The sequence below is a fragment of the Pelecanus crispus genome, chromosome 24 (genome assembly GCF_030463565.1).
Source record: "Pelecanus crispus isolate bPelCri1 chromosome 24, bPelCri1.pri, whole genome shotgun sequence".
NCBI classification, from domain to species: domain Eukaryota; kingdom Metazoa; phylum Chordata; class Aves; order Pelecaniformes; family Pelecanidae; genus Pelecanus; species Pelecanus crispus.
In genome coordinates this window covers 912,675-925,873 of record NC_134666.1, presented here as the reverse complement: position 1 = coordinate 925,873, position 13,199 = coordinate 912,675, and the positions used below count along the sequence as shown (strand labels likewise).

General features: G+C 47.7%; 1 protein-coding gene across 1 annotated transcript; it reads left to right on the top strand.

Annotated features, from left to right (window-relative positions):
• Nucleotides 1–5,020: 5,020 nt before the first annotated feature.
• LOC142595908 (olfactory receptor 5AP2-like) lies at nt 5,021–5,991 on the top strand. Its single transcript, XM_075724760.1, is given in 4 exon segments — nt 5,021–5,244; nt 5,246–5,355; nt 5,358–5,453; nt 5,456–5,991. Coding segments are annotated over 4 exon segments (966 nt in total).
• The last annotated feature ends 7,208 nt before the right edge of the window (nt 5,992–13,199 follow it).

Below are 13,199 nucleotides of genomic sequence, written 5' to 3'. Positions count from 1 at the left end.
GGTAATGTTGCAAATGCTGAGGGATTTCTCCCACACCATAGGTCTAATGGCTTAATGCTGTTGCTGGTCCTCACCTTCCCTTGGCTGAGCTTTCACAGCCCCACAAACACTGGGGCTCTCACATTGGTTTGCCTCCTATAGACTCCCCACTCTCCCTATTTCTCTCAGGATCGGCACAGGCCTACTGAAATAAAAACATTGAGGGATTTCTCCCACACCATAGGTATAAGGTCTTAATGCTCTTGCTGGTCCTTACCTTCCTTGGGCTGAGCTGTCACAGCCCCACAAACCCTTCTGCTCCAACACTGCCTTACCTGTTATAGGGTTCTTACACTCTCTCTCTGTGTTTCTCTCAGGATTGGCACAGGCCTACTGAAATATTACAAACGTTGAGGGATTTCTCCCACACCATAGGTGTAATGGCTTAATGCTCTTGCTGGTCCTCACAAGAAGTCCTTGACTAGTGTAAGCACTACTTAGCAATGACTAAAACATCAGTGTGTTATCAACATTATTCCCATACTAAATCCAAAACACAGCACTATACCAGCTACTAGGAAGAAAATTAACTCTATCCCAGCTGAAACCAGGACAGATGTTCAAGACACTGAAGAGCTAATGTAACTGTTGTGGTTTAGCCCCAGCCAGCAACTCAGTACCACGCAGCCGCTCGCTCACTCCCCCTACCCTGATGGGATGGGGGAGAGAATCGGAGGAGTAAGAGTGAGAAACGCTCCTGGGTTGAGATAAGAACAGTTTAGTAATTGAAAGAAAGTAAGAATAGTAATAATAACAATATAATAATGATAATAATAATATACAAAACAAGTGATGCACAATGCAATTGCTCACCACCCGACAACCGATACCCAGACAGTTCCCGAGCAGCGGTCGCTGCTCCCCAGCCAACCCCCCCCCCAGTTTCTATACTGAGCATGACATCATATGGTATGGAGTAGCCCTTTGGGCAGTTTGGATCAACTATTCTGGCTGTGCCCCCTCCCAGCTTCTTGTGCACCTGGCAGAGCATGGGAAGCTGAAAAGTCCTTGACTGGCATAAGCAGTACTTAGCAACAACTAAAACATCAGGGTGTTATCAACATTCTTCTCCTACTCAATCCAAAACACAGCACTATGCCTGCTACTAGGAAGAAAATTAACTCTACCCCAGCCGAAACCAGGACAGTAACAAAGGAGGAAACACCTACCCCCCAGGAGAAAAACAGGACCATGCTGTTCTGTTTCCTCCATTGATTGGCTGTTGGAAGAGAAAAGGGAAAAAGTGTAATTGTTATTTTGTCCATAAGATGGTTCCTGAAATACAGGGAAGGCATCAATGCAAGGCCCAAATACCAGATTAAGCTCCAGGCCACTGCTTTGATCATAAGTCTCCCAGGCAAAACACAACCAAGTGCTACACAGCACAGCAAAAAAAAAAAAAAGGGAGCATGGCACAGATCAGATAAAACAATGTCAGGAACAGGTAGGTCAACATCATGACCAGCAAGTGTTAGACAGATGAAATAATTATAGGTTCACTCTAACACACTCTGATCAAATATATCGTTATATCAAACCCTTTGAACCCCATAGTGGGTGCCAAAAAGGACTGTTGTGGTTTAACCCTGGTAGGCAGCTAAGCCCCACACAGCTGCTCGCTCACTTCCCACCCCGCAGTGGGATGGGGGAGAAAATAAGAAGCGTAAAAGTGCAAAAACTTGTGGGTTGAGATAAAGTCAGTTTAATAAGGAAAGGAGGAGGAAGGCAAGACATTAATGGTTATGAGATCTTATTCCCAAATAACCTAAAGGTTATGCATGCTGAGGCCCTGTTTCCCAAGAAGGTGGCTGGCCATCTGCCTGACAATGGGAATTAGTGAATGAACTCCTCTTTTTGTTTTGCTTTGTTTGTGCACAGTTTTTGTTTCCCCTGATAAACTGTCATTATCTGGATCCATGATTCTTCTTGCCTTCCATCTATTACTCCCTATCTTACAGGAGAGGGGAGTGAGTGAGAGGCTGGATGGCTGTTTAACTGCTGGCTGGGATCAGCCCACCACAGTCAGCAATGCTGGGAGCTGGTCACAATAGTCCTCAACAGTGCCAGAATAGGCAAGGGATGAACTAGACCTGGAACCCATCAAGGTGGTCAATTCAGTAGCAGCAGGGCACAGGGAAGAGACAAGACTGGAGACAAATCTAAAACATAGGTTCAAGACACATCCAGGAGACAGGGGCACACACAGGTGTGCCTACAACATAGCTCATGCAATGCCTGAAGTCCCAGGCCAGAGGTCCAGTGGGGCCACCCAGGGGCAGAGGGTGTGGGTGGAGGCAGCAGGGGAAGCTGCTCAGGACTACTGAGTAACCCCCAGTGCTTACATTTCAGTGTTAGGCTCCCAAGATAAACTGTGATCCATATCTTTTGTCAGTAGGGGCAACAGCACAAATGCCTGTGTCCACTGGGCCTCCCTCTCCTGCCTTTCCAGCCCAGGCAGAGGCAGAAGAGGTGTTTCTCCCAGAAAGTCCAACAGGGCTGTAAGGAGTCATGCCCCTTGCTCCCCTTGGCTAGCAAAGGAGCAAAGGAGGCCCCTTTGCACTTCTCTTGCTTGAGAGGACTCCTATCTGGAAGGACATACTGAGTGCTCTGCTCCTTTCAGTTCCCAACAAGCCAGGCCCCTCTACCTCAGAAGGTCTGAGGCTTCCTAATTCTATGTAAGTAGATGAAGATGCAGTCATTTTGAAGGGAGGTGAGGTGAATCCAATTTCTGAGGACTTTCTTGTCTTGCTTACCAAGTTCAGAGATGACCCTGGCTCATTTGCCCTGCCGCAGTTTACATCGTGTTCGTTGGAGTTCAGCAGTGCCTAGAGGTGTTGATGCAGCTTCCACCACCTCAGAGCTTCCATCCCACCAGGGAGTCAGTTTGGTTTTACTCTCTGCAAATCCTCGGGAGTGACAAGCTGCAGCAGGAACTTTTAGAGACTTGTTTGTGCCACAAACCCTGGGACACTTGTGAGAGGAGGGAGCCTTCAGCTGGAGACTCACCTTGGAAGCTGCTGAGAGGACAAGAGCAGAGTAAGGCATTGGCACTGGCTCAGGGTTTAGAGCGAGCTCAGAGAAGTGAAAGATGCAGAACGTGAGACACTGACCTTGGACTTCATTGACATGCTTCATCAGTGTAGATGTGACCCTTCAGGAAAAGGACTGCAGGTTTGTGGTGGATGTGCTGAGGGTGGGAGAAGTCTGGGTGTTAATAGTCAAGCTGCTGGGTCTTTGAACAAAAGAAATTAGAGCATAGAGACCTGAGTCATTTCCTTTCCTGCATGTCTTCCCACCCTAGCTCCCACCTTCCCCCAGACACCCTGGAGCTCCTGCCACCACACAGTAGAGATCCCAGGGAGAGGCCTGAGATACTCACCCACCTCTGCTGGGTGAGGGAAGTATTTAGGCAGGTTGCAGGGACACAGATTGCCTGTGCTCTTCACTTAATCACTCACAGGGCTATTTTGGCTGGGTCTTGTTTTGTTTTGCTTTTTTGTTGTTGGGCTTTGCTTGTTTTCTCACTCTTTCTGTACTATGATCATGTAGGTTTTGTTCTCCAACTCCTAGCTTTCTCAGTCCCATGCAGTGGAGAGGGCTGGGTGTGTCAGTCATTTTGCATAGATTGCAGCAAGCTCTCATAACAGTTTCTGTGGTTATCACCACCAGAAGAAATGCATTCTAGCCCAGGAAGTGGGTGTGAGACACTTGGAGGGAGCTGTTGTTGCAGAGAGCTGTGTTTCTCAGGCATGAGCTTTCTCCAGTCATGCACTGAGGCATGTCCCTGACATTGCTGATGACCCTGACATGGATCCTGTCCCACCTCACCCACCAGGCACCCTGGGGAAACCCTCTCAGTGTTCCACTGTCTCAGGAAGCCCCACAAATGCATCTGGCCATGCTGAGGTCCCACTGCTGGGCTTGGATTTGCAGGGAGGCAGCCCCAAAGCCCTCTGGAATCACCACTGAAGAGGGAAAAGATGGTTCTGCCAAGCTGCTTTCATTCACAGAATGATGGAGTAGCTGGGCTTGGAAGCACTTCAGGATATCATCTGGTTCAACAAATTTTCAATATCCACAAGGATGGAGCCTCTGTAACCTCTGTGGGAAACCTGTTCCAGTGTTTGACTACCCTATCTTTAAATGGAATTTCCTGTATTTCAATGTGTCCTTTCTTCTTGGCACCACTGAAGAGAGTCTGGCTTGTCTCCTTTCTCCCTCCCAACCTTCCTCCCTGCACAACCTCTCCCATGTGGCCTGGCTGACTCCCAGTTACGCCTTCCCTGTCTTTTTTTATCACCCACTTGTCACTTTTTATTCTACATTTTGACACACAATGTGGTTTTTAGCATGCTCTCTGGCAGTCAGATAGCACAGTCCCTCGTTTGTCTGAGGCCCTGATCTGCCTTTTCTCAGTGAAAGAAATTGGCTTGTTGGGTGGTGGGAAAGCAGTGGGGTGGGAATCCTTTCTTCACATGATTGTTTCAGAGAGCTGTGGCCACTGTGCCTGCAATGTGCCCATCCCTTGCTTTGGAGGAAGGGTGGTGTCTGGCATGACATTTCACACAATGGGCTTTTTTGGAAAGTGTTTATTTTTTCCTTCTGGCATACTTTCTCTTTCCTGAGAGCAGGTGGATGTCAGTCCTTGCCACCTATAACATGTCTTCCTGGGCATACCCACAGACATATGAAAGTTCTTTGTCTCTGTGTGAGCAAATGAACAACTTAGTTTTATTCTGCAGTGAGAAAGAACTTCTACTGGGCAGCCTGCCTCTAGAGTGTGCAGTGGTTCTGCTGGGGTGAATGCTGTTTTACCAGTAGGAAGAATATTTATCTTCTGCTTTCACTAGGCATGAAACCCATAAAACAAATGTGAAGAGAACAATGTCCTTCACAAAAAAATGTTGAAGATAAATGCTGAAAAGTTTTTCTTTCTTGTAGCCCCTCTTTGTGGTAACTGAGGAAATGAAAGACACACTGCATGGAAGAAGGGGAAAGGGACAACAGGACATTACCCATGGATTTTGTGCTGCTGGGATTAAGTTATATCCCCACACTCCAGAACCTTCTCTTTCTCCTTTTGCTTATAATCTACTCAGTTACCATGTATGGGAACATCCTTGTTATTGTGTTGGTGGTGGCAGACCGACATCTGCACACTCCCATATACTTCTTCCTGGGCAATCTGTCCTTTTTGGTGACCTGCTAGCTCCACCATCCTGTCCAGGCTGCTAGCCAGCTTCCTGACTGGGGACAGCACCATCTCTGCTCATGGCTGTGTGGCTCAGCTCTACTTCTTTGGTTCCTTTGCAGCTACAGTTATCTGCTGGTGGTCATGTCCTGTGATTGGTACTTGGCCATATGCCAGCCCTTGCTCTATGCAAGCTTCATGGCCTGGAAGGTCTCTTTACATCAGTAGCTGCATTTTGGCTAGGGGGTTCACTGTTGCTGGTGGCAGTCACAGTCGTCTTATCCCAGTTTCAATTCTGTGGCCCCAAGGCAGTTGACCACTTCTACGATTTTACCCCATTGCTGGAGCTTGCCTGCAGTGACACCAGAGGGATCACATTTGTTTCTTGCATATTTGGCATCTTGGATGTAGTTTTTCCCTTTCTGTTCACACTAGCCTCTTACATGTGCATCATAGCTGCCATCTTGAGGAAACCTTCCAGCACAGGCAGGCAGAAGACCTTCACCACCTGCTCCTCTCACCTCATCATTGTTACTATTTTCTATGGCACCCTCTTTGTTGTCTACATGCTGCCCAGGAGACCCCTGCTGAGGCAGCTCAACAAAGTGTTCTTTTTCTACACCATCCTCACACCCCTGATCAGTCCCCTCATCTACAGCCTGAGGGACAGGGAGGTCAGGGACGCCCTCAGGAAAGTGCTCAGGAAAACCTTGTCTGGCACCCAGAGCTACCTTGGTGACAGATGCAAAAGACACTTCTAGTTCCTTTGAATAGGAAAACTCTTAATACCAGCTGGCACTTCAGAAGTGCATGCCACTGAGATTGCCTGTGGTGTGGCAGGGGGCAGAAAGCAAAAGGTCCTTGTAGAGAAATATTGTTTAGAAAGCAATGCTGAAAATGTCATGGATTTGCTTTTTCCTTTATAATAAACTCTTTGGTGGCCTTACATGTGTGAATTGTTGAAGTGTCAAGATTCTCTTTTCTGGAGGAAATAAGAAAAGGTATTTGGCCTAATATGTGACTACTTTGCAAGGACCATCATGAGGGCATCTTTCACACTGTGGGTTCCCAGGATGGGCATCATCTCCCCCTGTGGTGCACATTTCCAGAGTGTGAAGCTCTCATGTAAGCCTTAATGAAGGTCTACTTTCACCACACTGCCAAGGTAAAATGGGCCATTTCTATTGGGTGGCTCATGTAGGTTACGCCTATGCACCTCTCCTCCTCCATCTGGCCAGGCCCTGTTTTGGGCATGGCCTCAGGAACTGGCTGGGACTGCAGCAGCTGAGCAAGAAGCTTTCAATTCTCCTGCTGCAAGGGGAGGTGGAGAGGCTGGAGTGAGAGGAGCAGTTTCTTTTTCTGATGGCTAAACCAAGATCATCAGCTGGATCTCCCTCCCCCCACCTTTCCCTCTGCTGTTCCCAGAGAAATGAGTAAGTCCCTGCTCCAGCTATGCTTCTCTGCCTCCAGCTAAAGCTCATCTTCATCCTACGGACACCCACTCCCTTGTCCCAGCCCCTTCAACCTTGGAGGATCAGGCTTTCCATCTCAGCCCTCCTTCCTCACTAGAAAGCTTTGACCCAGTGTACTGGGTTTGGCTGGGATGGAGCTCGTTTTCTTCATAGCAGCCTGTAAGGTGCTGTGTTTTGGAGTGGTGACCAAAACAGTGCTGATAACACACCAATGTTTTAGCTATTGCTGAACAGTGGATGCATAGTGTCACAGCCTTCTCTGTTTCTTGCTCTGACCCTCAGTGAATAGGTTGGGTGTTCACGAGGTTTTGGGTGGGTATGCAATCAGGAAAACTGACTGGAACTGACAAAACAGATGTTCCATGCCATATAGCATCACGCTCAGCAATACAAATGGAGGAGAGGGGTTCTTTGGGTAGGTAGCCATCTCTTAGGGACTGGCTGGGCATTGGTCCAACCAGAGGCCAACAAAGCTCATAGAGGATTGCTGTCTTCAGTTACTGCTGCCTTTGGCCACTGAATGTGTGGCTGAAGATGGAGGCCAACTACCCCTGCTTCCCCATGCTGCTGCATGGAAACCAACACCAGTGTCACCAACTAAAGGATGACCCAACCTGTGGGTGAATAATGAGCACAACAGTGGTTTTGCAGGATTCCCTATTACACAAGCAAGCTTTATTTCCTAAATTTATTTATTACACTTTTCTACAAATTACCAATAGCAAGGCAAGAATACTTATGATTAGTAAAGCAAGTAGATATATTTCAAGTTACTAAAAATTACTAAAAGTAAAGCAAGTATATATATATTAACAGGAGCAGCAATCGATATGAGCAGCAATCAATATGAGCAGCAATCAATATTAGCAGCAAGTATATAATTCAAGCTATCAAGTTACTACAAAAATATACTTATGATTAATTACTTATATGCATGCCTATATATATATATATATATTATTCAAAGTAGTACTGATACATTCATCAGACTGATCCCAGAAGTGGGGTCAATCACAATCACCCCCAGAAGTGGGGCCAATCAAGGATGGACAAAGTCTGGTCACCCAAAGGGGACCTGTGCTAGTAAATCCTTGGGTGAATCAGAACAATTGGATTGAAAAGTTGTCAACAGAACATTAGAAGGGAAATAAGAGGTGTAAATGGCTCAAACTGCAGCCCTAGTGACTGGAATTTGTAGTTTGGGGGATGAAAAGAGATGCTTACCAAAGTATTGAGAAGACTTCCTGTAAGTAACAGATCACTCCCAGCTATCAAATCAAGAAATTATATTGGCCATAGAGCAGAAGGAAATCTGAGAAAATCACACTATGTTTGAGCTGTCTACAAATTGAATTTCCAAATTTGTGAAGCATCAGGTAGAAGAGAGAAATGTACAGCTGCAGAGGAGTAACCCCAACTTATAGGGATTTAAACCTATCAGGGAGCAAATACCACTTAACTCTGCAAATAATGTACCCAGTGGAAATCCCTTGTGGCCCCTGTCATTGGACAAACACATACTGTCCTGCTTGTAAAGAAGCGGCTGGACGAGATAATCCATAGTCAGCCAGTATGATTGTCAGTGGCACAAGGGGTCCATGTGTCCCAAGAGCTCAGATGTGATGACGATCCAAGGGAAGATGGGATTTCCTTTTTAAAGAGCTGGGACCCTCCTGTGGGTCCTTAAAGACCCTGCCCTTGAGAACAGGTGGAAATGGTGCTGGCAAGTCTACTGCTGTCATGGCAGGTAGGAGAGGTGCTGAGTGGCAGCCGGCTCCAAGACAGACCTGCTGCTGGCCAAAGCTGAACCAATCAGCGATGGTGGTAGTGCCTTTGTGATAAGATATTTAAGAAGGGAGGAAAAACTGCTGCGCAACAGCAGCCAGAGAGAGGAGTGAGAATACATGAAAGAAACAACTCTGCAGACACCAAGGTCAGTGAAGAAGGAGGGGGAGGAGACCTTGGAAAGTAAAAATGAGGCTTTGGACCTTCAAAATCTGGCTTTGGGCCTTGAAAATTACACTCTGGGCCCTTAAAATGAGTCTTTGAACCTGAAAAGCGTAAACCTTGGAACTTAGAAATGAGGCTTTGGACCCTGACAAATGAGGGACTGAAACTGTGGGTCCTCAAAAAAGGCTATGGATACCAAAAGACATGCTTGGACCCTACAAATGAGGATTTTAGCCTTAAAAAAATGGACTTTGGGCCCTAAAAATGATGGGTTAGATTCTAAAAATGAGGCTTTGGACCCTGAAAAAGAGGGGCACCTATTGGTACCTATACGCATCCAAGAAATGAAGCCTTGTTCCCTAATATGGGGTGTTGGGCACTACATTTGAGGCTTAGAGCTGTAAAACAGGGTTTGGACCATATAAATGAGAGTTTGGACCCTGAAACTGAAGGTTGGGGCCTTAAAAATGGGTCTCTGGGCCCTTAAAATGGGGGTTTTGGACATGAAACTGAGTCTTTGAAGTTGAAACTAGGTTCTGTACCTTAAAACAATGCTTTGGTACCAAAAGTAAGGTTTTGCATGCTAAAAATGGGTCTTTGGACGCTCAAAATGAGGCTTTGGACATTAAGAAAATGAGGCTTTGAGTCCTAAATGAGGAATTTGGACCCTGAAATGAGGCTTTTGGCCCATAAAACGAGTATTTGGACCCTCAAATAAGGTTTTGGGTCCTCAAAATTTCAGGCTGGATCCTAAAACTCAGGCTGTGGTTCCCAGAAATGAGGTTTTTGTCCCAGAAAATGAATATTTGTCCCTGAAAATGAGGCTTTCGGGCCAAGAATGAGCCTTTGGACACCATAAATTAGGCTTTGGACCCTACAAATGAGGCTTTGGACCTTCAAAATCAGACTTCAGGCTTTAAAAATGATGCTGTGGGCTCTTGAAATGAGTCTTCGAACCTTACAAGTGTGCCTTGAAACTTATAAATGAGGTTTTGTACTCTAAAAATAGGGTTTTGGACCTTAAAAATTACTACTAGTCCCACAAAATTAGCCTTTGGTGATTTAAAAATTATGTTTTTCATCCTAATATTGAGGCTTTTATTATAAATATAAGGGCTCATGCTTCAAAACCTCACAGCTGGATCTTAAATATGAGGCTTTGGACATTTAAAGTGATGGTTTGGACTCTAAATTTTTGCTTTTTTTGCCTTTAAATAGGGTTTGGTTTTTTGCTGTTAAGATTCAGGTTTTGACTCTAAGAATGAGTTTTTTGCCCTAAACATGACAGTTGGTACTCAAAAATGAGGAGTTGTATGTTACAAAGGAGGGTTGTTTTTACCGAAAGCATGCACAGATCTTGTCGCTGGAGGCGCAAGACTTTGGTGGTATTTATACCTCAGCTGGACATGTCCTTGAGCAGCCTGATGGGACCTGCTCTGGGCACGGGGTTGGGCCAGTGACCTCACAATGTCCCCTCTGACCAGAATTATTCCATGATTTTATGATTTCCATCTGTGGAAAGACGCAATCTGGCAAGCTCAGCTGGACAGGGTAACACTGCAGACTCCACGATGAGACACATCTCACCCCAACACTGAGCTCCTGGTTCTGGGTAGATCTCTCAGTTTTGGCACTTCAGCAAGATCTTCTAATTCACAGCCTTGGCACCCTCAGATGCCCACCTAGTCCCCAAGCAATGGCAGCCCCAGCCAACCTCCACCTCCATGTCCAGTTTTATTGTTGAGCACGATATCATATGGTGTGGAATATCCCTTTGGTCAGCTAGGGTCAACTGCCTCAGCTGTGTCCCCTGCCAGCTTCTTGTGGACCCCCAACCTACTCCCTGGCGGGACAGCATAAGGAGCAGAAAAGGCCTTACTGCTGTGTAAGCACTGCTCAGCAATAACTAAACCAAATCCGAAACATTGTCCCCTACAAACTACTATGAAGAAATTTAACTCTATCCCAGCCAAAACCAGTACAGGTGGTTAACCCTGGTTTCCCATCACCCCTTGGGCCCATCACCCTTGGGGTAGTTAAACCTGGGGGCCCATCAACCATGGGTTCGTAAACCCCAGCATCCAATCTCCACAGAGGCCCATCACCATTGGGGTGTTTAACAGTGTTGGGCCATCATGCATTTGGCCCATCACCCTCAGGGTGGTTAACCCTAGGACCCATCAGCTTTGGGGTGTTTAACTGTGGGGGTCCATCACGCCTTAGGCCCAGTCACCCTTTGGGTGTTTAACTGCAGGAGCCCATCAGCTTCAGAGCCCCTCAGCTTTGGGGTGTTTAAACTCAGGTGTCCATCACTCCTTGGGCCCATCAGCCTCGATGTACCTAGCCCTGGGTTCCCATCACACTTGGGGTGGATGACCCTGGGAGCCCATCACCCTGGGGACCCATCACCCTTGGGGCGATTAAAGCCCATCAACTATTAGGCCCAACACCGCTGAGGTGATTAACCCTGGGGGCCCATCACCACAGATGCCCATCCCATTTGGAGTGGTTAACCCTGGGGCTCTTAGGACTATAACCTTCAGGGTGGTTAACCTTGTGGGCCCATCACCCCTTTGGCCAATGACCCTTCCAGCTATTAAGTGGGGCCCATCACATGGGGGGCCATATCCTTTGGTGTGCTTAACCCTGACAGCCCAATACCCTATCACCCTTGGGGCACATCTCCTCTTGGACCAATCTGTTTTGGAGTGGTTAATGCTGGGGACACATCACCCCAGGGGCCCATCATAGAATAATAGAATAGAATCATAGAATCGTTTAGGTTGGAAAAGACCTTTAAGATCATCCAGTCCAACCACTAACCTACACTACCAAGTCCACCACTAAGCCAATTAAGGGTAGAGTAGCAATTTCAAGTTTCCTGACTTGGTGGCTGGAGTATTTTTTAATGAAAGTAAAAACCAGGAATCATTAAGGTTGGAAAGGCACTCTAAGGTCATCACTCCAACCATCACCCCAACACCACTGTGCCCACTAAACCGTGTCCCAAAGTGCCACGTCTACCCACTTTTTGAATGCTTCCAGGGATGGGGACTCCACCACCTCTCTGGGCAGCCTGTTCCAATGCCTGACCACTCTTTCCGTAAAGAAATTTTTCCTAATGTCCAGCCTAAACCTCCCCTGGTGCAGCTTGAGCCCATTTCCTCTCATCCCATCGCTAACTACTTGGGAGAAGAGACCAACACCCCCCTCACTACAGCCTCCTTTCAGGTAGTTGTAGAGAGCGATAAGGTCACCCCTCAGCCTCCTCTTCTCCAGACTAAACAACCCCAGTTTCCTCAGCTGCTCCCCATCAGCCCTTCACCAGCTTCGTTGGCCTTCTCTGGACATGCTCCAGAGGCCCAAAACTGGACACAATATTCAAGGTGTGGCCTCACCAGTGCTGAGTACAGGGGGACAATCGCCTCCCTGCTCCTGCTGGCCACACTATTCCTGATACAAGCCAGGATGCTGTTGGTCTTCTTGGCCACCTGGGCACACTGCTGGCTCATGTTCATCACTCTTGGGGTGGTTAACACTAGTGGCCCATTACCCCTTGGGCCCATTATCCTTGGTGGCTTAACCGTGGGTAACCATCGCTTCTTGGACCTATCACCCTTAGGATGGTTCAACGTTTGGGGGCTCATCACCCCTTGGCCCCACCACTTTTAGGGTGGTTAACCCTGGTGGCCCATCAGCCTCGGGGTTTATTGCACTTGGGATGGTGAAGCCTGGTTTCCCATCACCTCTTGGGCCCATTACCCTTGAGGTGTTTAACCATGGGGGCGCACCGACCCTTGGGCTAATCACCTTTTAGGTTGTTAACTCTGGGGCCCCACTGCCCTGGGTTCCATCACTCTTGGTGTGGTTCACCTCAGGGGATATCACCCTTGGGGTGGTTAGCCCTGGGGACCCAACACCATTTCGGCCTGTCACTTTTGGGTTGGTTAACCCTGTGCGCCAGTCGTCTCACCAGCCCATCACCCATGGGTTGATTAACACTGAGGACTTATCACCCCTAGGCCCCATTATCCTCTGGGTGATTAACCCCTGCGACCACCATCCTTGGGGTGGTTAACCCTGGGGGTCTGTCATCCTTGTTGTCATTAACCTTGGGGGCCCATCAATGCATGGACCCATCACTGTTGGGCTACTTAACCCTCCGGTTCCCACCACCTCTTTGCCCCCATCACCCTTAAGGTGGTAAACCCCAGCTGGCCATGACCCCAAGGGCCCATAACCCTTGGAGTGGTTAACCCTGGGGACCCATCATCCCTTGGGCCCATCACCCTTGGGGTGGTTAACTCTTGGGGCCCGTCAGCCAGGGTACTTATCACCCTTGGGATGGTTTACTATGGGGCACAGCACACATAGGCTTTTTAACCTTGGAAGCCCATCACCATGGGGGTCTATCTCCCAGGGGTTGGTGAACTTGCTTTCCAATCACCTCTTGGGCCTATCACCCTTTGGGTTGTCAACCCCAACCAACCCCAGGGGCCCATCACCCATGGAGTTCTTAACCCTGGGGGCCCATCACATCTTTGGCA